Source organism: Ochlerotatus camptorhynchus, unplaced genomic scaffold (genome assembly GCF_037179485.1).
Source record: "Ochlerotatus camptorhynchus isolate MF236.1 unplaced genomic scaffold, CSIRO-AGI_Acam_v1.1 ptg000248l, whole genome shotgun sequence".
NCBI classification, from domain to species: Eukaryota; Metazoa; Arthropoda; class Insecta; order Diptera; family Culicidae; genus Ochlerotatus; species Ochlerotatus camptorhynchus.
The window spans coordinates 2,906,537-2,932,930 of NW_027040738.1; the positions used below are offsets into that span (position 1 = coordinate 2,906,537).

The 26,394-nt window shown below is 43.0% G+C and overlaps 1 protein-coding gene across 1 annotated transcript in view; it reads left to right on the forward strand.

The window, feature by feature from the left end:
• The first annotated feature begins 2,213 nt into the window (after nt 1-2,213).
• The window catches only part of LOC135704833 (uncharacterized), a 50,217-nt gene continuing 26,036 nt past the window's right edge, over nt 2,214-26,394 (forward strand). The window contains exons 1-2 of the mRNA XM_065226347.1: nt 2,214-2,478; nt 2,556-3,045. Coding sequence (XP_065082419.1) covers nt 2,214-2,478; nt 2,556-3,045 — 755 coding nt within the window. The remainder of the gene's footprint in view (nt 2,479-2,555; nt 3,046-26,394) is intronic.

Below are 26,394 nucleotides of genomic sequence, written 5' to 3' on the forward strand. Positions count from 1 at the left end.
TCCTTAAACGATTTTACCACCCGAGACACAGTTGTATGGGTGATTCCCAGTTGTCTTCCGATCCATCTCATGGTCGCAGTCGGATTTTTCATGACGGCGCGCAAAATTCTCCGGCGATTTTCTTCTTGTTTCGATGACATCTCAATAACCACTGAACCGATTGTTATGAAATTTTGCACATGTAAACAATTCGCTCCAAACTAGTTATACCCAGATTTTCATCAATTTTTACCCACGGATAAAAAAGTTACGCACGGATAAAAATGGTGCATTTTTTTCGAGTACAAGCCTTAGTAGTAAATTAAGATGAATATCGACTGAGTTACATGAGTTAACAATGAGTTCACTCTCGGTCAAACCTAAGAGCAACAGGTGACAATTGGCTTCTTCCTCTTTTATTTCTATCTCTATCTCTATCTTACGTACTTGAAATCGGCCAATCAGGAGCTGGTTCACGTTTGACAGAAAAGTGGTTCATTGTCGCCCCCGTACTGTCACCTCTTCTCTTAGGGTCAAACACTCAAAACTTGCATGCAAACTATCTCTCAACGTGAAATATATCTTTCAAGCCATCATTCAACGCGTTATTACTTAACATCGAACCAGAATCCAGTGCCAGTGAACCGTTGCCGTAGCCTAGTGAGTTGTATTCAAGTCAGTGTACCGACGTTGCAAGGTGAACATAAAAAGTTAACCTTTACCACCCAGGGACCTAAAATTATACGTTGACAAATTAGGTCACTGCGTTAACATTTGGCGCTGTAGACAGGATGTCCACTTCATACACCATGGACCAACTGAAGCTACGACGATCTGCAGTAGATGGAAAGCTGAAACGCTCGGCTTACAGGGTCAGCAAGTTCGATGCCGGAGCGGTCTCCATCGACGACCTCAACGCTGAACTCGACCACCTGCACCTAGTTTGGCAGGATTTCCGTGAAGTGCATAGTGGTATTCTGGATTTGTGCACGGATACCGAATCCATCGAGCCTCATCTCGACGAGGAAGCGGCTCTGGAAAGGCGTTACCTTTCTCTAAAGGCATCGATCAACCAGACCGTACGAACGGTGGCCATTCGAGACAATCCAACTCCGCCGTCGGTCGGTGGACAGAGCATGATTCCCGCAGCGCTAGCATGATTCCCGCTACGCTAGTTCCCCCCGAGCTACACCTCCCGAAAGGAATTCTTCCCACATTCTCGGGAGACTACGGGGAGTGAAATTCATTCTACGATTTGTTCATCAGCTCCGTACACAACAATCCTCGTCTGACGAACGCTCAACGGTTGTTCGATCTGAAAACCTACACAACGGGAAGAGCAGCCGCCCTTCTAAAGTACATCAAGGTCAAGAACCTTGGACATTCTCAAGAAACACTTCGATCGGAAGGACCAAATCGTAAATCACCATATTCAACGGCTCTGCGAGATTCCGATTACCACCGTGCCGTCAGTTTCCGGTCTACGCAAGCTAAACGAAACCGCCGACGATGTCAAGCGAGATTTGCAGGCCATTGAACGTGAGGACCGAGACTGCTGGCTAGTCCACCTTCTCCAGTGGTCAGACAAGATCGCCACGAACCAGGATACACCCGAATTCGAGGAATTCTTAGAGTTTCTCGAACAACGCACTTATTTGCTGGAAACCGCCCAAGCTCACACTCCAAAGTCCACTATGAGGCTAGTAACAAGACCAACGAACAAACTAAAAATCCATCCAAGTGCTCTGTCTGCAACGAAGCTCCGCACCGGCTATACTACTGCAAAAGGTTCCAGGAAATCCCAGTCGCCGAGCGAATCCGTTTGGTTAATCAACTGGGTCTTTGCAAGAACTGTTTGTGTACATACCACGATAAAGCGTCTTGTACCGCTGGGGATTGTCGCAAGTGCAAGCAACGTCATCACACTCTGCTCCACAAGGGACCGTCGTTGGACTTCGTTCCGGCGAAGGGTAGTCAGCTCTCGTTCGAAGTTATCGATCAACTTCCCTACGGTGATTGTTTCGCGTCGGTATTCCTTGCAACTGCAGTAGTCAATCTCGTCGATTCCAGTGGGCAGCAACACAGCGCCTGTGCATTGTTAAATTCTGCGTCGCAAGCCAACTTCAAAGGCCAAGCTGTCAAAGAGGCTGGGACTGAAACCGCACCGAATCAACCTGCCGCTCAAAGGAATTTCTGGGTTGACAACGAAGATCACCGAGGCCATCGAAGTCGACATGCAATCGAGAACTTCGGATTACGAGGTCCGTATAGACTGTGCAGCGCTGCCAAAAACATCGGATCCGATTCCACACCAATTCGCCGACATTTCCGACTGGGAACATCATCCCAGCAAGCCGCTGGCAGACGATCGATTCAACATTCCCGGCGAAGTGGATCTACTACTTGGAACCAGCGTATTCTACAACCTTCTGCATTCCGATCGCATGCCGCTGGATGCTTGCCAAGCCGGTGCTGCAAGAAACGGCTTTAGGCTGGGTGGTAGCTGGTTTATACGAGTCAAAAAACTCCGCACTACAAGCTCCACTGCGCTTTGTGTCGCATGTTGACCCAACTAGTCTCTAAGTTCTGGGAGATCGAAGATTTCAATCCCAGTCAGCATCTAACGAAGGAGGAGCAGTTCTGCGAGGAGCTCTACACTAAGACTACGGTGCGCAATGCCAGCGGACGCTACATAGTGAAACTGCCGTTCATCCGCGATCCTACAGCGATTGGAGAAACCGGCTACTCCGTGTTGGCACAGTTTACGGCAATGCAACGGCAACTGCAGCGGGATCCGGAAAAGTACGTACTCTACCACAAGTACGTGGAAGAGTTCCTTGCAAACAACCACATCACGAGGGTTGCACCCGATCCAAATCACCCGAAGATCATTTACCTGGCGTATCACGGCGTCATCAAGGCTGAAAGCTCCACTACGAAGCTTCGAATGGTGTTCAATGCAGCAAAGAAATCATCGAACGGACTGTCACTCAACGACCTGTTGGCGATCGGACCCATCGTGCAGGATACGTTGTATAACTTCCTGATGAACTTCCGATTGTATCCGTTCGTACTCACCGCAGACCTTACGAATATGAGTCATTTAGATAGGCAAAACACAAAATGTGTTTTATTTCGCATATATCGACATTTTTGCTTACAAGGACGGCGCGGCGACGGCACTGACTGACCGGATTTTTGCCACCAACACTAGTCCTAAAATAATAGAAACCACTGGGGTTCCCATTTCATAAACCAAATTGAAAAATTAATATTCTGGAGACTATTTGAGAAGCAGACGAATATGGCTACGTAGATTTTTGAAGGACCACGCTTTCGAACTGCTGACTTGATGTAGAACGGTCCCCAGTAGTCGACACCGCACAGAGTCTTTCGGGGGAAGTCAAAAGGCGTGAAAAAGGAAACATTGAACACTTCTGCAGGTGTCCAGTGTATTTCGGAAAATACTTCAGAAGATTGTTTATAGAAACTTCTGAAGAACATTGGAAGAAACCCGAACAATCTATCAGTGACGCATAACAAATGGTAGATAAGTGTCATTTGCTAACCCCCGAGAGGGAAGATAAAAGTCCCCCGAGAAGGTAGATGAAATTCTTCCAAGAGGGTAGATTCGATTCCCCTCGAAAAAGGTAGAAATTCCCTCGAGAGGGTAGATGAAAGTCCCCCGAGAGGGTAGATGAAATTCCCCCAAGAGGGAAATAAAATTCTCCCGAGGGGGTAGATTATATTCCCCCGAGAAGGTAGACGCGATTCCCTCGAGAAGGTAGAAATTCCCTTAAGAGGGTAGATGAAAGTCCCCCGAGAGGGAAGATAAAATTCCCCCAAGAGGGTAGATGAAATTCCCCCAAGAGGAAAGATAACATTCCCCCGAGAAGGTAATGAAATTCTCCCAAGAGGGTAGACGCGATTCTCCTAGAGGGTAGAAATTCCCCCGACACGGCTGATTAAATTCCCTCAAGAAGGTAGATGAAATTCCCTGGAGAGGGTAGATGCGGTTCCCCAGAGAGGGTAGTTGAAATTCCTCCGAGAGGGAAGATGAAATTCCCCCTAGAGGGTAATGAGTTACTGCCAAGAGGGTAGATGGAAGTCCCCCGAGCGGGTAGATGAAATTTCCCCGAGATATTGGATGAAATTCCCCTGAGAGGCAAGATGAAACTCCCCCGAATGGGAAGATAGAATTCCCCCGAGAAGGTAGTGACATTCTCCTAAGAGGGTAGATGCGATTCCCCTAGAGAGGATATAAATTCCTCCGAGACGGTTGATTAAATTCCCTCAAGAGGGTTGATGAAATTCCCCCAAGAGGGTAGATGAATTTCACCCGAGAGGGTAGTTGAAATTCCCCCGAGAAGGTAGACGCTATTCCCCTCGAGAAGGTAGAAATTCCCTTAAGAGGGTAGATGAAAGTCCCCCAAGAGGGAAGATAAAATTCTCCCGAGAGGGTAGATGCGATTCCCCTCGAGAAGGTAGAAATTCCCTCGAGAGGGTAGATAAAAGTCCCTCGAGAGGGTAGATGAAATTCCCCCAAGAAGGTAGATGAAATTCACCCGAGAGAGTTGATGAAATTCCCCCGAGAGGGTAGATGAAATTCCCTCGAGAGATTGGATAAAATTCTCCTGAGAGAAAATTGCTATTTCCCCGAGAGGGTAGTTGAAATTCCCCCGAAAGGGTAGATGCGATTCCCCTCGAGAAGGTAGAAATTCCCTCGAGAGGGTAGATAAAAGTCCCCCGAAAGGTTAGATGAAAGTCCCCCGAGAGGGTGGATGAAATTCCCCCGAGAGGGTAGATGAAATTCACCCGAGAGGGTTGATGAAATTCCCCCGACAGGGAAGATAAAATTTCCCCGAAAAAATAGTGAAATACTCCCAAGAGGGTAGATGCGATTCCCCTAGAGAGGATAGAAATTCCTCCAAGATGGTTGATTAAATTCCCTCAAGAGGGTAGATGAAATTCCTCCGAGAGGGTAGATGAAATTCCCCCAAGAGGGTGGATGAAATTCCCCCAAGAGGGAAGATGAAATTCCCCCAAGATGGTAGATGAAATTCCCTCGAGAGACTTGATGAAATTCCCCCGAGAGGGTGGATGTGATTTCCCCGAGAGGGTAGTTGAAATTCCCCCGAGAAGGTAGACGCGATTCCCCTCGAGAAGGTAGAAAGTCCCTCAAGAGGGAAGATAAAAGTCTCCCGAGAGGGTAGAGAGGGAAAGTCCCCCGAGAGGGTAGATGAAATTCCCCCGAGAGGGAAGCTAAAATTCCCCCAAGAGGGTAGATGAAATTCCCCCGAGAAGGTAATGAAATTATCCCAAGAGGGTAGACGCCATTCTCTTATGGCGGTAAGCTCCAACTCGGATTAACTTTTAATACCGTCCCTGTTTGTATGATCTGAAAAATGTTTGCTCAGAGTTATGTTGATTAACTCTGATGTCGACATCAAACCAGCCGGACATTCTTGATCGGGATTTAATCCGAGGATAATACCGGCTGGAGCTTACCACCATTAGAGAAGGTAGAAATTCCCCCGACACGGCTGATTAAATTCCCTCAAGAAGGTAGATGAAATTCCCCCGAGAGGGTGGATGAAATTCCCTCGAGACTGTAGATGAAATTCCCCTGAGAGATTGGATGAAATTCCCTCGAAAGGGTAGATACGGTTCCCCAGAGAGGGTAGTTGAAATTCCTCCGAGAGGGAAGATGAAATTCCCCCTAGAGTTACTACCAAGAGGGTAGATGGAAGTCCCCCGAGCGGGTAGATGAAATTTCCCCGAGAGATTGGATGAAATTCCCCCGAGAGGGAAGATAAAATTCCCCCGAGAAGGTAGTGAAATTCTCCTAAGAGGGTAGATGCGATTCCCCTAGAGAGGATATAAATTCCTCCGAGACGGTTGATTAAATTCTCTCAAGAGGGTAGATGAAATTTCTCCGAGAGGGTAGATGAAATTCCCCCGAGAGGGTTGATGAAATTCCCCCAAGAGGGTAGATGAATTTCCCCCGAGAGGGTTGTTGAAATTCTCCGAGAGGGTAGATGAAATTCCCTCGAGAGGGTAGATGCGATTCCCTTCGAGAAGGTAGAAATTCCCTCGAGAGGGTAGATAAAAGTCCCCCGAAAGGCTAGATAAAAGTCCCCCGAGAGGGTGGATGAAATTCCCCCGAGAGGGTAGATGAAATTCACCCGAGAGGGTTGATGAAATTCCCCCGAGAGAGAAGATGAAATTCCCCCGAGAGGGAAGATAAAATTCCCCCGAAAAGGTAGTGAAATACTCCCAAGAGGGTAGATGTGATTCCCCTAGAGAGGATAGAAATTCCTCTAAGACGGTTGATTAAATTCCATCAAGAGGGTAGATGAAATTCCCCCAAGAGGGTGGATGAAATTCCCCCAAGAGGGAAGATGAAATTCCCCCAAGAGGGAAGATGAAATTCTCCCACGAGGGTAGATGAAATTCACTCGAGAGGGTAGATGAAATTCCCCCAAGATGGTAGATGAAATTTCTTCGAGAAGGTAGATGAAATTCCCTCGAGAGACTTGATGAAATTCCCCCTGAGAGGGTGGATGCGAATTCCCCGAGAGGGTAGTTGAAATTCCCCCGAGAAGGTAGACGCGATTCTCCTAGAGAGGGTAGAAATTCCACCGACACGGCTGATTAAATTCCCTCAAGAAGGTAGATGAAATTCCCCCGAGAGGGTGGATGAAATTCCCTCGAGACGGTAGATGAAATTCCCCTGAGAGATTGGATGAAATTACTTCGAAAGGGCAGATGCGGTTCCCCAGAGAGGGTAGTTGAAATTCCTCCGAGAGGGACGATGAAACTCCCCCTAGAGGGTAATGAGTTACTACCAAGAGGGTAGATGGAGAGCGGGTAGATGAAATTTCCCCGAGAGATTGGATGAAATTCTCCCTGAGAGGGTAGATGCGATTCCTCTGAGAGGGTAGATGAAATTTCCCCGAGAGGGAAGATAAAATTCCCCCGAGAAGGTAATGAAATTCTCCCAGGAGGGTAGATGTGATTCCCCCGAGAGGGTAGTTAAAATTCCCCTGTGTGTGTCCCCCGATCCTCAATTAGGGAGAGTGGCCTTTGAGGTCCGAAACCCATTATACGATATATGAAATCAATTCGTAAGAATGGTCAGATCTTACCATAGGTGGATAAATTCAGATTTTTCTTCATCAAAATCCCATGTTTGAGAATTACAATTCTGTGTCAGTGGCGCCTGTTGTGTAGTGGTAAGCGTGATTACCTCTTACCCCAGCAGGCCTGGATTCAATCCCAGTCGGCGTCGCCGGGATGTTCTGAGGCAGGCAAGTAAAACCGTTGGTCCCCGGTTCATGAGCTGATGGGTCGATAGGCAGGTCCAAAAATAAATCAATTTTGTGTTTTTTTAAAAGTCACAAATCTGAAAAAAAAATCATAGTATTAGACTTCAATCGTTGAAACAAAGGTCAAAGCCTCAGAATTTGGATTTTTTTTCAAATTTTTTTTAAAGATTTCTGTTACACTAACAGTGTTAGTACAGATGCGTTAAAACATTTTCATGCTCCGAGTTCATCGTATAAGTTCAAGATTTACAAAACAATTTCCTAATTTAATCTCTCACTCTCAAATTCCCATTCAGCCCGATAGTATTCAGCAAACCTTTAAAAAAAATCCATGACTCTGTTACTTTGTTAATTAGGTGTTCCATGCTATTTATGACAGCACTCACCACCAGAGGGAAAGCAGCCTTCAATTGTATGGGTTGATGGGAAATCCACTTAGGAATGTTTGAATACACATTGGAATGGCAAAATACACATTTAATTGAAAATATCAATAATGGTGCTATATACTATTTCTACATAATGTTACTATTACTAAAAATAACAAAATGTCACTCGAAAATTTCCACACCGAAAATCTGGTTCATCCACCATTGGCGGGGCGACATCTGTAGGAATTTGTTGGTGAAAACTATTACTCATTTCTTGTGCTTTGAGATCATGAGAGGACTTGTACGACCATTTTCCACAGAGATGGCGCTGTTCCGCTGGTAAGAAGTGATAAAATTCCCCATATAAAAATTGAGAGAAGTGGGAATAATTCGCCTTCGGTGCATATTCAGGTCAAAAAAAGTGAACGACAACCTAAAGAAATGAATCGGGGACTTTGTCGTTCAGTTTTCTCCCTGAAATTATTGTTAAACAAGCTACAATTAAATAAAAATGATTTTTCCCCTAACAATTTTACCTGCTTTACTACCAGTCCACAGAGAGCCAAAAAAATTCAAATTTGAGAGAGAAATTCTCTCTCACGACCTCAATCTCTCAACATGCCATGTATTTTGTTGACACTCGATTTGTAATTTCCCTTTCACAGATTACAAAATAGAGTACCTGACACTATTAAACATGTCTGGTACTTCTATATATGCATTTGCTTTAACATTTGAAGTCCTTCCTTTTTTACATATTCTGCGCAAAAGATTCTTTATGCCCCGCCCCATACATAAAATTCGGCGGGAAATTCTGTGAGGGGTGAGCTATTTTGTGTGCAGAATGTGTAAAAAAGGAGGGACTTCGAATAATAATCTAAATGCATGTATAGAGGTACCAGACATGTTTTGCACTGCAGTGTCCTCTGTGAACAATTATAGGAAAACAGATTGTGTCTAGTTTCCGATAGATGTCACCGCAAACAACAGTTGTGACATCTGATGGAACATGAATGCAGAAGCTTGATAAAATGATTAATTGATTCACTCCAATCATTCAAATACTTTCGTTTTTTGCTGGAAATTTCACAATATAATTTCACTGGTCACCCTGCTGTTTAGTCAGCCGAACAAATTTGCCGAAGACAGTGACTTCCTAGACGATCAGGATACGCGGCTTCAAACCTCTTCATAGTTAAAAAACTTAAACACTATCGCATTCAATCAACTATCAAATCTGCCATCGCTCATTACGGTCACACATTACGCCCCAAATCCGCACAGTCAGTCGGTGTGTGTAAGCGAGGGTCGCTAAAAAATTTCCACGTTTGCAACAAACTCGCCACACTTTTCCCTCGAATCACGTTCTTGGACAAGCTGCTGCGCTGCAATCTTTTCTTTTTGGGTTGCTTCCTCCGGACGGCCCCATCATAAAGCCCGTCTGTGTTGAGCACGTTGGAAATTTTCCTCACGATTTTCTCCCGCACAGGGAAAATCGCACAAAAGTGCTTGTTCCGCTTGCTGCTGCAAAACTGCTGTACTGCACGGCCGTTGAATCTGACTCATATGTGAGTTCCGTTTACTTGAATTTGAAAAAAAAACGTAGGTCACTCTTAAATCGAGTAAAATTTTTCTTGATTTTTATATTATACATAATATTTGAGCAAAATGTTGAGGAAAATTTAACTCAGTCTATCAGTAACCCGATTGTAGAACATAAGGTCGAAGGACAGAATGTCGAAGGACAAAATGTCCCAAGGACAAAAGGTCTAATTGAACTTAGAGGGACAAAAGGTCGAAATGGACAAAAGGTCGAATTGAACTTAGATGGACAAAAGGTCCAAGGACAAAAGTTTGAATGGACAAAAGGTCGTATTAACAAAAGGTCTAATGGACAAAAGGTCAAATGATCAAAAGATCCATGTGGACAAAAGGCCGAAATGGACAAATGGCCGAAATCGATCAACTGGGTCAATTGTTGGAGGATAAAATCGGTGGCTAACTTTAAAATGAATTTCCTTCTTGAAATCATGAGCAGTTATTTGAAAAGTTAAGATAACAAATAGTTACTGTCCGTGTCACTGCAATTTAACAGACAAATTGCTGCCACCCTCTAGAATTAATACCTTAATTAAATCCTCACCAGATCTTTGGGAGTATTTGCGTTGAATCTTTTAAAGTTGTTTTAATCTTTGAGCGTGTATTTTCCATCCAGTAATATGTCAATTTTGATGTTGATTTTTTGAACTTTCATCCACAACTACTTTTTGTCTATTCGACTTTTTGTCAATTCGACGTTTTCTCGTTCGACCGTTTGTCTATTCGACCTTTTGTCAATTCGACCATTTGTCCTTCAACCTTCTGTCGTTCGACCTTTTGTCATAGATTCGAGTGGCCTACGTTTTTGCCATTTTGAGTGAAAAACCACTCAGTTTTGAGTCGATTTCATCGACCGTGTAGGCCCGAGAAAGGAACGAAGACAAACCGAAAGTGACTGCAGTAGGTAGGATGTCTTTAGCCGAGCCGTATACGTGTACATAATAGTCAGTGTGGGCCGGGGCTTTTCCAGAATCTTTCGTTTTTCGCTAAAATGTATGTCTTTCTACGTGTCACGATCAACTTGTCAACAAAGAAAGTGGATGTGGCGAAAAGTTTGTCTTCATCTGGCGGGTGACGGTTGTAGCCGCAATGTGTACCCCCTCTTTTCGTTGGGTTTGAGGTGGTTCCTTTTGAGTTTGATATTTTTTTGAAACAGGTTATCGGAACATGGTTCAATGAACTATTTAGTCATGGCCTATTTTTCACACAGATGGCGCTGTTTTTTTTTTGGTTGGAAGTAATGGTTTCTCTTTCACAGACTTCAGAATAGAGTACCTGGCTCTGAAAAAGTTGTTATATTCATAAAAACAGCGGAAAATCTTGATAGAGGCGAGGCTTAGAAAGTATTTTTGTACCGAGTATGCAAAAGATCAGGGATTTCGGATGTTAATCTAAATGCATATATAGAAATACCAGACATGTTTTGTAGTGTCGGGCACTCTATGTTTTAGTGAAAGGATTTAAAAGATTTTTGACTGCCCTGTCCTCTGAAAACAACTCTCGGAAAACAGATTATGCCTATTTTCCGATAGATGTCATCGTAAACAACAAAATAGAAAATGAATACAGAAGCTTGACAAAATGATTGATTAATAACTGCTGAAGTGCTTCAGAGAATAGTTAGCAGCCATAAACTCGTGTAAGAATGCCAATCCCAAAAAAGAAGAAGCAAACCAACTTTCAAAATTAACCACGTAATTCATAAGCACGAACCATGAGCGCATGTATGCGGAAAATTAAGCCTTTGACATTGCAGTGAAACATTTAATGAATTCCGCATTAAGATGGAATCTATCCTGAATCGGATCCACCCTAACAAAATGCGCCCATGTCACCGGGAAAGCATATTTTTTTTTCCTTTCACCAAATTCTTTCGCCTTCAATGCAGGTAAACTTCTCGTACCTCCGGTGGTGGTTGTATTCAACGAATTGTGAAGCTGGAAAGATTTGGCTTGGCATTCAAAGTTAATTTCGGAGACATGTGTCTCGTTGTTGCATGCAGTTGAGAATTTTGCTGGAAAATCCGACGACACATTCTCGGAAATCTGTTCCGCACCATCATCAGGAATACTTATCATCATCGAAAATAATTCCGCCGTCGTCTTGGTCGTCGCCGCATTTAAGTGGAACGCAGTCCATTAATTTTGTCCGATTCAGCTGGATGAGATTTCCCATAATGGAAGCCCCCGGTCTTCTTAGATATCATCATTTATCGGTAAGTGGTGACGAGCGAATTCCTTTCTCCACCGCCGCTATAAATCTCCCCAAGCTCAACACTTGCGGGAAAATTAACGATCACTTTTATCATCACGGACATGCCACACTACTTGGCTGCCTTGAAGAGTCTTGGGACGGGCGAACGGAAAGTGTCATTGTACACCTCGTCGTCATCGAGAGCCCACCCCCCGCCGCTGTCGCTGTCGCTGCAGCCCTCGTGATGGATAATGTTTCAGCCCTTTTTCAGCTCCATTAAGAATCTTTTGTAACTTAATTGAAACCATCAACTGCGAACGTCCGTCGGTCACTTTGGATGAAAAAAGACCGGCACGGAGTGAGGTCACACTTTTATATATGTTCCGAGGCTCTCCGGAATAGGACAGGATGGTGGCTGATATCGCGCGCAACTGATGCCCGAAAGCTGTTTCCTCTTATTGGAGATTTCTTGTTTGTGGTCATTGTGTGCATGTGCTACGTCTGGAGGGTGAGATGGCAATGTCGTGCAGGGGGATGGATCGGGAGGGGGGACCTTTGAGAGAATCTGTAATTACATAATTTATTTTAGTTAACACCAACAGACTGCTATTATAATTATACTTCATAGAGTAGTTTTCTGGAATACAGTTTCGTAGATTCATGAGTTTGTCCTGCGTATTCTCGCCGGAGTTGGGTGAACAACCCATCGTGTACACCGCAAAAATTTGGTGACTACGGTGGGCTGGGCACGTCGTGAGAATGTCACGACAGCCCGGCAATCGACCAGGTGGAAAGCGACCTGCGGAACGCTCTCAAACAGTGTGGCCCAAGAAACAATTATGGTCTTATAAAGGTTCTGTAGACCATGATGTAGATTTGTAGAATGCTTTAAATCCTCGTTAAAACTTTCAATGTTACTTTAGTGGTGACGTGCAGCCATGGACCGAGTAGAATGGAGACGGCTTCTGTGTCAGCAACGGATACTCAGCGTTTAGCCTGAATGGTGGTTTTGGACTTTCGTCGGAGGTATTAACGACTTTTCATGAAAGTTTTGGTGAAATTCCAAGGAAGTCTAAGATTCTTTCCAAGATAATCTTGGTAACAGATTACTGAGAGACTTCCAAGGGAAGTTTAGACGACTTCTCACGAAAGCTTAGACCGTTTCCCATGGAAGTGTTGGCATCTTTGCACGGAAGTCTTGGTGAATTTCCACCAACGTTTTCGCGTCTTTCATAAGTTTTGAAAACTTTCCTTGTAAGTTTTGACGACTTTCCACGGAAGTATTTATTGGCGACTTCTTTTGAAATTGTTGGCGATGTCCCAAGGGTGTCTGAACGACTTTCCAAACATGTCTTGACGACTTCCCACAGATGTCTTGGCGATATCCCACGGAAGTGTTGACTTCTTCTTCATCTTATTCGCATTGCAAGCTTATTGCGTGCTCTCAACTTAGTGCTCTAGATGCACTTCCACAGTTAGTAGTTGAGAGTTTTCGATGCTTGTACCATTTTTCCATTAGTATAATTGTGTGGCAAGTGCAATCATACCCTATGCCCAGGGAAGACGAGAAATTTTCCAACCCGAAAAATTCCTAGACCGAACCAGGAATCGAACTCAGCCACCTCCAGCATAGTCTTGTTTTGTTGGTGCGCCTTTACCGACTGAGCTAAGGGAGGTGACTTCTAACATGCGTTTTGGCGATTTCTCACTGAAGTTTTTGCGACTTCCTACGCAAGTCTCAGCAACATTCCACGGAAGACTTAGCGACTTCCCACGGAAGTGTTGACAACTTTCAACGGATGTTTTGACCTTCTCCCATAGAAGTCTCTGCGATTTCCCACGTTAGCTTTGGTAACTTCTTACGTAAGTTTTATTGATATCCCATCGAACTTTTGGTGACCTCTCACAGATGTGTTGGCAACTTGCAACGGGTGTCTCACCCACGCTAGGTTTGCCGGTTTTTCCTGGAAGAGTTTTTGCGAATTTCCATGGAAGTCCTGGTGTCTTCCGACAGAAGTCCTGGTGTCTTCCGACAGAAGTCCTGGTGACTTCCCATGGAAGTTCTGGTGACTTCTCACGAAAGTCTTGTGGGCTTCCCAAGAAAGTCTTACTGACTTCCCATGACAGTCTTGCCGACTTCCAACAGAAGTCCTGGTGATTTCCCACGGAAGTACTGCTGCCTTCCCACGGAAGTCCTGGTGACTTCTCACGCAAGCCATGGTGACTTCCCACGGAAGTCCTGGTGTCTTCCCTCAGAAGTCCTGGTAACTTCCCACGGAAGTTCTGGTGACTTCTCACGAAAGTCTTGTGGACTTCCCAAGAAAGTCTTGCTGACTTCCCATGACAGTCTTGCCGACTTCCAACAGAAGTCCTGGTGATTTCTCACGGAAGTTCTGGTGACTTCCCAAGAAAGTCTTGCCGACTTTCCACGAAAGTTATTCCAACTTTCCACAAAAGTCTTGCCGACTTCCCACGATGTGACGTCGTCGGAGGATAAGTAAAAACCGTCTGTTTTCAAGCATAAAAATGACTTGGCGTCATTTGAATCATAAGTGACGTTTTCATGCTACGATTTATTGAAAAATGTCAAATACGCCATTTTGAAAATGCAAGATCCAAAATGACCGAATTTTACTTATGCAAATCGGAGAAGGACGACTCAAAACTAATTTTTTGCTAATTGGCATGGACCTGCTCAATATAGGGTGTCCCAGAAAGTATAAGCATAGTTTATTATTGGAATCAAACAACGTTATGCTAATAAATTATTTTTTTAATTTCATATATATTTATATGTTCTCCATAGTATTCCCTTTCAATTGGATGAAAATATTCCACAGTTCCTTTAATCGTACGCCAAAGAGCAATGTTTTGATCTGACGCTGCCCATGAGCTTCAGCACAGATTCCTTGGCGATAATTTTGGCCAGTTTTGTCCAGTCTTTTTCAAATTCTTCGAATATGCTGCCTTTAAAATATGCTTCCGTAGATATCCCTTGGAGGGGCCCAAAAAGTTTCGATTGACCGGGCCTCTGGACAAATCGGAGGATTCACCAAGCTACCACGCTACCGTGTCTATCGAGTAGTGAATTGACACCAAATCGGATCAAAATAGTACTGGGCCATCATGTTGACGGATCATGGGCCGCGGACGCCGATTCAAACCCACCCAAACGTAAATTCCAGTGTTCATCGTGTCCTTCGTCACAAATGGCTTTGACAACTTGCCACACTCACATATCGTTTGCCAAACCATGGCTTTCTTATCATATTTTTCGGTAAAAATTGACTTATCGCCATCGTGAACTTCCTGACCATCACGAGCTGTGAAGTATTGGTCTCCCAGAAGCGTCTTATAGTCAATTTGACGTATGTTTCATCGTCTATAATAAAACACACAAAATTTCCACACAGAAGGCTATCATATAGCTTCCGAGCCCTCGGTTTGAAGGATGCGGCTTGTTTCTGTCTTCATTTTGGTTTCTTCTGATTCTTGAACATTTTCAGCTCGTTTCTTGCCTTGGCACGTTGGACGTTACTCTTCGATGTTCTCAGTTTTTATGGCCAAATCTCTAACAGAGGCACTTTCCTTATTGACGAAAGCTTGCCGATCTTCCGGATGGCGGTTTGGACTGTTCCAATACTTACTTCCTCCATATTTTCCAACTTCCTTACTGATAGGTTGGGAATAGTGCACCATTTGTACACGATCTGTTTACGTTTTTTCCGGGAAAATGCCTCGAATTTTGATGATTTTGTAAAAAAATGCTGCGCACACTAACTTGTTGAGCAATTAGTAAACAACAACATACATCGATGAATAGCTGATTAACTTCATCGGGGTGGAAATGCCGGCGAGTTGCAAGTGTGTTTATACTTTCTCGGACACCCTATAGGTCGAATGTACAAATGATAAAATCAGGCGAAACATGTTCGAAGGGTATAGCTCGACTTTGAACGTCGATTTATCTTGAATGACCACACACCCACGGAATCTGACTACACCAGCTCATAGAACAAACATTTCTCTGTCAGATGATTTAGTTAGTTTGAGTGGGTGTGTTGTCATTCGTAAGAAACCGACGATCCAAGTCATTGTTTACGTTTCGAGTTAGACCCTTCTGACATGTTTCCCCTGAAATTGTACAAGGTACGAAACGTGAAATGAGCGAAAGGTTGAAGGTCCTCAAAATGAACAATAGGTCGAATGCTGCAAAGAGGTTGAAAAGGCTGAATTTACACACGAGTGCGACACATCTAAATCTTGATTTTAAATGGTCGAAAAATCTCACACTAGCGAATCAATCTACGAAAAATCTTTTTTCATCTCTTGCATCTAAACCCATCTACTCGCATCGCTCTCCACCTTTTTGCAGGAAATCTTAAAAATCATTGTCAATCGTGTTTCTATCTATTAAGCGCGAGTGCATCTCACAACAGCAAAGCGCAAAATGTCCTGCATCTGAGATAGAGTCGCCCCTCTCGGATAAAACGTCGAATGGACAAAAGGTTCAATAAACAAAACGTCGAATGGTGCAACGAGTGACAAAAGATCAAATGGACACAAGGTCTTATGGTTAAAAAGGAAAAACATGTCACGGACTGAATGCAGAATTAGGAGTTAAGATTTCATCATCATTGTTTTGTCTTCTTGCCCGTTTTTTTTCTTTGTTCTTGGTTGAATCTTTTGGAATAGTATTGAAATGGATCTCCTTTCTAAATTCATTTGACATTTTGCCATTCGATTTGTTCGCTCTCTTTGGACCATTCGACCTGCAGAAGGCATTTTATACACTGACGATTCATTCGACCAGTGGAGGCTGAAAGATAAATCATTCGACCTTTTGTCCCTCCTTGGATCATTGGACCATTTGCCCCATTCGAAAAACTCTTTGGATCATTCGACCATTTGTCCCCCTTTTAACCATTCGACCCTTTGTTATTCGACCATTTGTCATACAGTCGTGTCTTGCAACTTCCACTGATAGTTTCCGCCAGCTTCTCCAGAAAAAAGCTTCAAATTATCCGGGAAAAAATCTGCCGATTTCTCCCCTATCTACATTTTTCCCAATCGACGTTATGTCCCTCTTTGGATCATTCGACCATTTGTCCCCCTTCTAACCATTCGATCCTTTGTCATTCGACGATTGATCATTCGATCATTTGTCATACAATCGTGCCTTGTGACCTTCGCCGAAAGTTTCCGTCAACTTCTCCAAATCTGTCCGACTTCCCGACGGAAATTTGTCCGACTTTCCCCGGAAGTTGGATTTGACTTTCTCTGGAAGATTCTTCCAACTTCCTCTGGAAATTTTATAGCTTCTTTAGGAAATTTCTTCCGAATTCCCTCGAATTATTATTGGTGAACCTTTATCACTTCTGTGACATTCGTGTCGTTTTTTTTCTTTGAATAGATTAGCATATTTCAAAAATTTTAGTACTCCTTTTTTTCCTGGAGGTGTTTGTAAGAACATTTCTTGCTGTCCCTTTGATTTCAAAGTTTCGTCTTACTTCGGGAAATCCTCTCAAAATTCCCCGGAATGTTCCTTCTTATAAACTCCGGAAGTTTCTTTCAAATTTGTTTCGATATTTTCTAGAAGTTTCAATTCATTTCTCCCCGAAATTTCGTTCAATTTCCTTCGAAAGCTTCTTCTGATTTCCAGAGAAGGTTTCTTACGGTTTCCTCTAGAATTTTCTTCCAAAATTCCTTCAGAAATTCGAACGTTTCTTCGCAACTTCTTCCATATTGTTTTAAAAATTTCCTCCAATTTCCTTCGGAAGACCCTGTCAGCTTCCCAGGTAGGTACTTTTTCCAAATTGTCTAGGAAGTATTTTGAAAACATCGTAGGTTCTATCGACTTTCATCAGAATTATCTACCGACTTCCTGCAGAAGTCTTTTCTGACCTTTTCCGGATGATTCTTCCACTTTCTCTGATTGTCTTCCGACGGTCTCTGTTAACTTCTTCCTAATTAGTAGTCCAATAAAATCCTAACAAATCAATCGCATAGCAGATGCTACAACCTTTTTCCGACAATTATGCCTCTAGGGATTTGTCCTTCTAATCATTAGGCCTTTTGTCCATGCGTCCTTTTGTCCATTTGAGCTTTCGTTCCCCTTCTAACCATTCGACGTTTTATCAATCGACCATTTGTCATGTAGTCGTGTCTTCTGACTTCCACCAAAAGTTTCCGTCAGCTTTTTCGGAAAAAAGCTCCCTGACTTCCCTAGAATTTTTTTTCGAGTTTCACCGGAAGTTGGATTTGACTTTCAGTGGAACATTCCTTCGACTTCTTCTGGAAGTTTGTATGGCTTCTTTTGGAAAATTAATCCGATTTCCCTGGAATGTCCCTTCTACTTCACTCCGAAAGTTTCCTCCAACTTTTCTTTGGAGATTGTATAGATTTTTTCTAGAAGTTTCAATTGTTTTCCCCCTGAAGTTGCCTCCGAAACTCCCGTAACCTTCTTTCAATTTCCTCCGAAAGTTTTTTTCTGGTTTCCTCCAGAATTTTCTTAAAATTCTTCCAAACATTCCTTCGTCCCTTCGCTCTTTTTTCAATTTTATCCTATCTTCCTTGAGAAGTGTCGTCCAATTTCATTCAGAAGCTTCTGTCAGCTTCCCAGGTAGTTTATTTTCCAAATTCTCTATGAAGTACATATCTTAAAAACATCCTCCGGAAGATTCTGTCGACATTCTTCATAATTATCTATCAACTTCCTCCAGAAGCCTTTTCTGAAATTTTCCGGATGATTTTTCCACTTTGATTGTCCTTCTATCTTTGTTTTTGTCATCCTAATTCATAGTCCAATTAAATCCTAATGAATTAGTCGCATAGGAGTTGCTACAAACCTTTTGCGACAAATGTACTGCATGGAATTTGTCTTTCTAATCATTCGACATTTTGTCCATGGGTCTTTTTGTCCATTAGAGTTTTCGTCTCCCGTCTAATCATTAGATGTTTTATCATTGGGCCATTTATCAACAATCGTGTCTAGCGATTTTCACCGAAAGTTTCTGTAAGCTTCTCCAGAAAAAAAAATGTGCCAATTTTCTGGGAAAAATCTGCTCGAATTCTCAAGGAAATTTTTCCAAGTTTCCCTGGAAGTTGGATTTGACTTTTACCGGCAGGTTATTCCAACTTCATCAGGAAGCCATAAATCTTTTGAAAATTTTATCCAATTTCTCCGGAATGTCCCTTCTACTATACTCCGGAATTCCCCTCCAACTTTCCATCGGAAATTTGTTTCGATTTTTTTAACCGTCTTTTGATTTCCACCAGAAATTACTTCCGAAAACTTTCAATTTTTTTTTTAATTTCCTCCGGATGATTTTTCCACTTTGATTGTCCTTCTATCTTTGTTTATTTCATCCTAATTCTTAGTCCAATTAAATCCTAATGAATTAGTCGCATAGGAGTTGCTACAACCGTTTTGCGACAAGTGTGCTGCTTGGTATTTGTCTTTCTAATTATTGGACCTTTTGTCCATGGGTCTTTTTGTCCATTAGAGTTTTCGTTTCCCGTCTAATCATTCGATGTTTTAACATTGGGCCATTTATCAACAATCGTGTCTAGCGATTTTCACCGAATATTTCTGTGAGCTTCTCCAGAAAAAAATGAGCCAATTTTCTACGAAAAATCTGCTCGACTTCTCAAGGAAATTTTTCCAAGTTTCCCTGGAAATTGGATTTGACTTTTACCGGCAGGTTCTTCCGACTTTATCTGGAAGCCATAAGTCTTTTGAAAATTTCATCCGATTTCCCCGCAATGTCCCTTCTACTATACTCCGGAATTTGATTTCAACTTTCCATCGGAAATTTGTTTCGATTTTTTTAAACCGTCTTTTGGTTTCCACCAGAAATTTCTTCCGAAAACTTCCAATTTTTTTTCAGTTTCCTCCGGAAGTTTCTTTAAATTTTCTCAAGAAGTTACTAGAAATTCCTCCAGAAATTTCGTCGTCCCTTTGCATTTTCTCCAATCTTTCTGGAGAAGTTTCTTCCAATTTCCTCAAGAAGTTTCCGATTTCCTCTGGAAGTGTTAGATCTCTTCCGGAAGCTTCTGTCGATTTCCTTTGGAAGTTTATTCCAGTTTCTCCAGAAATTTTGTTTCCCTTCCACAATTTTCTTGAGAAATTTTGAAGTCCTTCTCCGGCCATTTATTATACAATCGTGTCTAGCGACTTTCACCGGAAGCTTCCGTCAGCTTCTCCAGGAAAAAATCTGTCGATTTTCTGGGAACAAAAACTTCCCTCTGTTCGGGACATAAATCTACTGCAACCAGTTATTTGATCTATTGTGGTATTGCCGGAAGGTCCTTCTGACTTCCTCTGGAAGTTTTCATGGCTTCGTTTGGAAAATTTCATCCAATTTCCCGGAATGTTCATTCTACTATACGCGTTAGATTTTTTCTATAAGTTTCAATTGATTTCCCCCAGAAATTTCTTCCGAACATTCCCGAAAGTTTTTTTCAATTTCTTCCGGAAGCTTCGTCCGATTTCCTCCAGAAGTTTCAACAAATTCCTTCAGAAAATTCGTCGTCCTGTTGAAATTTTCTTCTACCTTCCTTGAGAAATGTCTTTCAATTTCCTCTGGAAGTTTTCGATTCCCTTCAGAAGCTTTTTCCGATTTTCTCTGGTAGTTTCTTTCATTTTCCTCCGCAATTTTCTCCTAACTTCCTCGGGAAGTGCCTTCCAATTTCCTTTGGGAGTTTCTAGGTAATTTCTACCAAATTCTTCAGGAAGAAGCTCAAAAAAAAAATCTTCCGGAAGATTCTGTTGACATTCTTTAGAATTATCTACCGACTTCCTTCCTCTTTCAGAAGCCTTTTCTGATTTTTTCCGGATGATTCTTCCACTTTTTCTGATTGTCTTTCAACTCTCTCTGTTTATTTTTTTTAATTTTTTGGAAGTTTCTTCCAACTTCCTTCAAAAGTTGCTTCTGACGTCTTCCGAATGTTCCTTTTAACTTCATCCGAAGGATTTTTTCGAGCTCCTCCCGTAGTTTATATGGCTTCTTTTGGAAGTTTCTTCTGAATTCCTTAGAATGTCTCTTGATTTGTTTTCCGTCGACCATGATTTCCGTACTGAGTACCAATGCTACCGACGCCAGGGAGGTAGCTCCCACACTTGGATCCTACCTATAGAATCATCACCGGGGACCAACGGTTTTACTTACCTTCAGAAGAAAGGCGTGATCAGAGATTTTATGCCTCAGAAAATCCCGGCGGCGCCGACTGGGACTGAACCCAGGCCTTTTTGGGTCAGAGACAATCACGCTTACCACTACACCACCGGCGCCGCTGTCTCTTCCATTAACCTCCGGAACATTATTCCAACGTTCCTTCCGAAGTTTCAATTTTCTCTTGAATCTCCTGTCGAATTTTCCTGGAATCGTCAAACGGAAGCTCCCAAATATTGCTCACAACTCTCATCACAACTTTCTTCAAACTATTTTCGAAAAATCTTTCCAATATCCACTGGATGTTTTTTTTTCGAAATTCTGTAAGATATACTTTTCACATGTTCACATTTAAGGTTATTTGTTACTTGTCTGGGTATGAGATTTGATCAACTTCATTGGGTGGTTTCTTCCAATTACATGCGAAAATTTCCGGTCTTCCTATTTCCCCCTAAAGTTTCTTCCCACTTTATCCGGAAATTTCTTCCAGATTCGATGTTTGCTTTTTGACGTAGGACTACGTCTGTGATCTCTATATGGGGGTGCACTTTGTGAAAACCGAAAATGGAACGAAGTTATGAAAGATTTTGGACGTTAATAACTCAGCTGCCCCTGGACAAATTTCAATAATTTTAACACAAATCGATCAGAAATATTTCTACGCATCGTACATGCATATGCTGCTTTCACAACACTGTCATCAGAGAGTCGTTAGTAGCCGAAACAAGTCGAATTCGCATTCGCCTCCGATCTTCGGGCGTTTGCGAATAGGGAGAATGCGATTGCGTAACATTTTGCACACTCATCGCCTTATTCAGAACCACACACCCCAACGACCACACAAAATGCTCTCCAGCGTTGCAATCTTGTAGCCAAACTTGGAAGCAGGGGTGCAAGAGATTTTTATCGATTCTCTTTTTTTCTTCTTTGATTTGTGTTCCGTTGATCTTGTTTGCCGTGCTGAACACCAATGCTACCAAAGCCAGGGAGGCAGCTCCCACTCCTGGATCCTTCCTATCGAGTCATCAACTCATCAACCAGGGACCAACGGCTTTACTTCCCTACCGAAGGAAGGCGTGATCAGAGATGTTATGCCTCAGAACATCCCGGCGGCGCCGACTGGGATTGAACCCAGGCCTGCTGGAGTGAGAGATAATCACGCATACCACTACACCACCGCTCGATTGATCGATTCTCTTCACCGACTGAGACTGAGAGAAGCAGTTTAACGAGACAAAATAAAAAGGGGAGGAGCTTTAGCTGGGTGGACACTGATATTCTCAGGCGTTCCAACTTGTCGCAGACACCAGTTCAACCCCTGTCCAGCAGCAGACGGGTCGAGACTCTTGCGAGTGCCCAATCATTGAACCGAAGAATATGGGATTGTCCGGTCCGGTCCTACACGTCATCATCATCTTCCAAAGACTTTAAGCCTGTACTACCATCGGCCTTTTTCAGGGCCACCAAGATTTACCAAAAGAGTTAAATTTCTGAACATGTTTAAAATCAAATTCATATCAAAAGGTTCTTTTCAGGGCAATCATATTCATATTAAAAAGAACCACGCTCAAATTCCTATTCCTACACAAAACACAAGTTCCTGCTGCAGTTAACAAAAAATATTTATTATTTAAGACCACGTAGTTCTACGTCACTATTGTGTACAACCCCATAGTTGTTTTTAACATCTTCCGGAAGTTTCTTCCAACTTCATCCGGGAATTGAGTCAACTTTCTTCAGAAGTTATTTATGACTGATCTTGCGAATTTTTCTTCCAGATTCTTCGGATCGTTTTTCGTCTTCCTACAAAAGTTTTAAAGGACTACTTTCAGAAATTTCTTCCAACTTATTCCAAAAGTTTCATAGAACTACTTCCTGAAGCTTCTTCCAAACCAACTTGTCCAGAAAGCTGCTTCAATTTAGTCTGGAAGTTTTTGTTTCGATTTTCTCCAGAAGTATTATCCGAATTTCCCTGAAAATTTAATCTGAATTCTCTCGGATGATTATTCCAACATCTTCGTAATTCACCCTTCAACATCTCCAATTATTTCAGAGACTTATTATAGTTCGACAGCATCTGTTCAGCTAAAATTAATCCTAGCTCCATCACTGGTCACCGTTCGAGCCCAACCATCGCTCACATACGTGACCACTAACAACCTCCACCACCACCGTCGTCATCGTCGTCGTCTCACCAAACCCAACAGCTACCGCTGGGAAACAATGTAATACACACAACCGTTACTACCCCCACCAGAAGATTCATCCCCGTCCGGAGCCCTTCAATCAAGCAATTTCCATATTCTTGCAATTCCTTTGATCCCCTCCGAGCTGGTCGATCACTGTGCACAACCAATCGTCCTTCCCGTGCTCACTGCCCATCATCCATTGGGGCCGCAAAATTCCCAATGGTCACACGTTCCAACCGCTCCGACCGAACCGGACACTCTAGGGCCAAAGTAGCTAAAATCGTTCATTGCTTTCGTCCTCGTCGTCGTCGTCAGTCATCGTCCCGATTCGGCGCTGCTTTGTGTCCGTAGCCATTAATCACTCGGCGGTTGATTGGGAGCAAATATCAAATCCGGCCGGTGTGTGTGGTTCAAGATCCCGCCCTTCCCCCGAGTTCTTCCAAAATGAATGTTACAAGCCGGTATCTCGCCTCGTTTACGGCTACGCTGCTGTTGGGCAGGGGGATAAAGAATGCTTTTAAAACGAAACCGTTTTGCTGGACATGATTGCGGTCGTGGTCGTCGTTGCTGGTCCTTAGAAGGGGTGGGGGGGGGGGGGCAGGTTACTTTTGTACACAAGATTGGTTTTCCCGGAGATTCGGAATGATGAATTGGATGTTTTAGATTCACTGCCTAAAATGAGTAATGGTCGTCCGCAGATTTTATATAAAAAAATCAACAGTTTGGATTCGCCTTAACCGAAAATTCCTTCCTCTTTAAACAAGAACCTTTTTGCATAAATTGCTCTACGTTTCATGCGCTGGAATACATTAGTGGCATTTGGTCCATGAATAGATGAAGGAATTTTCTCTAGCCAGGAATTTTATCGGAGAACACGTAAAAAGAGACATCGGCCCCGTCCGAATTGACGATGGAAATTAATATCACTTGCATTTATGAAAAAATACCCAAAAGTAGCAAACAAACACGCCCCAACTCATTCACGTAGACAAATACGAACAACATTGACGTCAATCGCATTTTTTTTTTGGTTGGAGAGAGGGGGGTGTATGGTTAACCAGAAATAAAATTCATTAAAATGGTCGCCCCGAAGCTCAGTCCAGCGATTGACCTCTTTCCCAATCACCAACCGACCATCGAACGAAGCACTTTCGAACGACATGTGACGATAGGATGGGTGGGAAAATACTTTTCACGATCAATTTGGCACGCTTCTGCACTAATTGAAGCAATCGCTCTGTGAGCTCCCGTTCTTCTCCATTTTTTTTCTGTCGATGTGGAAGGTGTCACCTTCGATCATGACCGTGGTCTGGAACGAATCGCTCCAGGTGCAAAATTGATTCTGGCCTCGGTTTTGGGACGATGATGGTGGTGCGCTAGCCCGAGCAGAAATGGATCGGTTTGTGATGAATGTTTCTTGTTTTAAGTTGAGGTTACACTACCAGTCATAAGTATGGAACCGCTTAGAATAGTATTGCAATACTCATTTGAATATTGCATCACCTCACAAACAGTTTAGCATCATCTATGTATTGAAATCCTGATTATCTGCAAAGGTACTAAGCAATGTTGTTCAGAAGGCCAATAGAGTCTGGAAGACGGACAGTTTGGTTCGGAATTCAGACACTACGTGGCGTAAAATTGAGCATTTTTGGATTCATTTTATCTCGTGATCGTGACGACCTAGAATGTTCGAGTCTTCAGCAAAATTGTTCAAAAGGCGTTCGGAATTCTGACCTGACAGAAAGTTCGAATCTTCAGAAAAGTGGTTTTGAAGACCAAAAGTGTCCGGGAAATGGTTAGTATTGTTCGAAACTCAGTCAGTGCGTATCGTTAGTGTGTATGTGAAATTGAGCCTATTTGTAATTATTTTATCTCGTGATCCCGACCACCTAGAAATTTCGAATCTCTAGCAAAGTTGTTCAGAAGGCCATGGCTGTGCGAATAGTGATTAGCCTTTGCGTGCCTAACGTCTGAATTTGCATAGATTTCAAAACTGACAAATTGCATTTTGTCGGGAATCTATTGAAGTTTTTGAATCTATCTGAAAATATTTGGATCAATACATGGTTCCGGAGTTATTCCGGTTCCCGTTGGGGTCACTTTTGGTCGGCATTCGGCTTTACTGTTCTGTAATAAGTATACATACGCTGAACATCATGTTTTTTCTCTCATATGATGTAATTGGACCAATGGCAGCTATATCGACGGTCCACGATCACATTGGGTATCCCGGAAATGTTCTGGTGCCCCGGGGAAGTGGCCAATTCTCAACAAGAACCTAAGCCCATCGTGCGACATATCAAACTTCATGATTTGACAAATTTTGGCCAGTAATGGCCTTATTGAGAGTCCATGGTCACACTAGCCCTCCCGGGAATGTTCCGGTGCCCCGGGGAAGTGGCCAATTCTCAACAAGAACCAAAACCCATCATGCGACATATTAAACTTCATGATTTGACAAATCTTGGCCGGTAATGGCCTTATTGAGAGTCCATGGTCACACTAGCCCTCCCAGACATGTTCCGGTGCCCCCGGGGAAGTGGTCAATTCTCAACAAGAACCAAAACCCATCGTGCGACGTATCAAACTTCATGATTTGACAAATCTTGGCCAGTAATGGTCTTTTTGAGAGTCCATGGTTACACTAGCCCTCCCAGACATGTTCCGGTGCCCCCGGGGAAGTGGCTAATTCTCAACAAGAACTAAAACCCATCGTGCGACATATCAAACTTCATGATTTGACAAATTTTGGCCAGTAATGGCCTTATTGAGAGTCCATGGTCATACTTGCCCTCCCGGGAATGTTCCGGTGCCCCGGGGAAGTGGCCAATTTTCAAAAAGAACTAAAACCCATCGTGCGACATATCAAACTTCATGATTTGACAAATTTTGGCCAATAATGGCCTTATTGAGAGTCCATGGTCACACTTGCCCTCCCGGGAATGTTCCGGTGCCCCGGGGAAGTGGCCAATTCTCAACAAGAACCAAAACCCATCGTGCGACATATCAAACTTCATCATTTGACAAATCTTGGCCAGTAATGGCCTTAATGAGACTCGACGGTCACACTAGCCCTCCCGGGCATGTTCCCCGGTCAAGTAGCCGATTCTCCACAAGAACCAAAACACGCCATGCGACATATCAAACTTTATGATTCTGCTGAACTCGGCCAGTTATGCTCTTTTTGAGAGCTCACGATGCCATTTGCCCTCCCTGGCATGTTCCGGTGTCCCCGGGTATATTTCCTTTTATTATAAGAAACAGCAATTAACTTGCATACTTACTTTCGGCTTCATGGACGTTGACAGAGTTGATTTATTTCTTTTCTTAGAAGTTGATGGTTCAGAATTTTTCTCAATGTCGTCTATCGATTCTCGATGCGTCGATAAAAGCAACACAGTGTTACCCTTACGCTGAGCATTATTTCTTCACTGTAACCATGTTGTACAGTGCCAGACTCTAGTATTTTTTTTCTTATCGATGAACTCTGGTGGGATTTCTTTTTTATTGCATCTTAGAGTACCCAAGGAGGTTGCAAATACTCATTTCAGCTAAAACA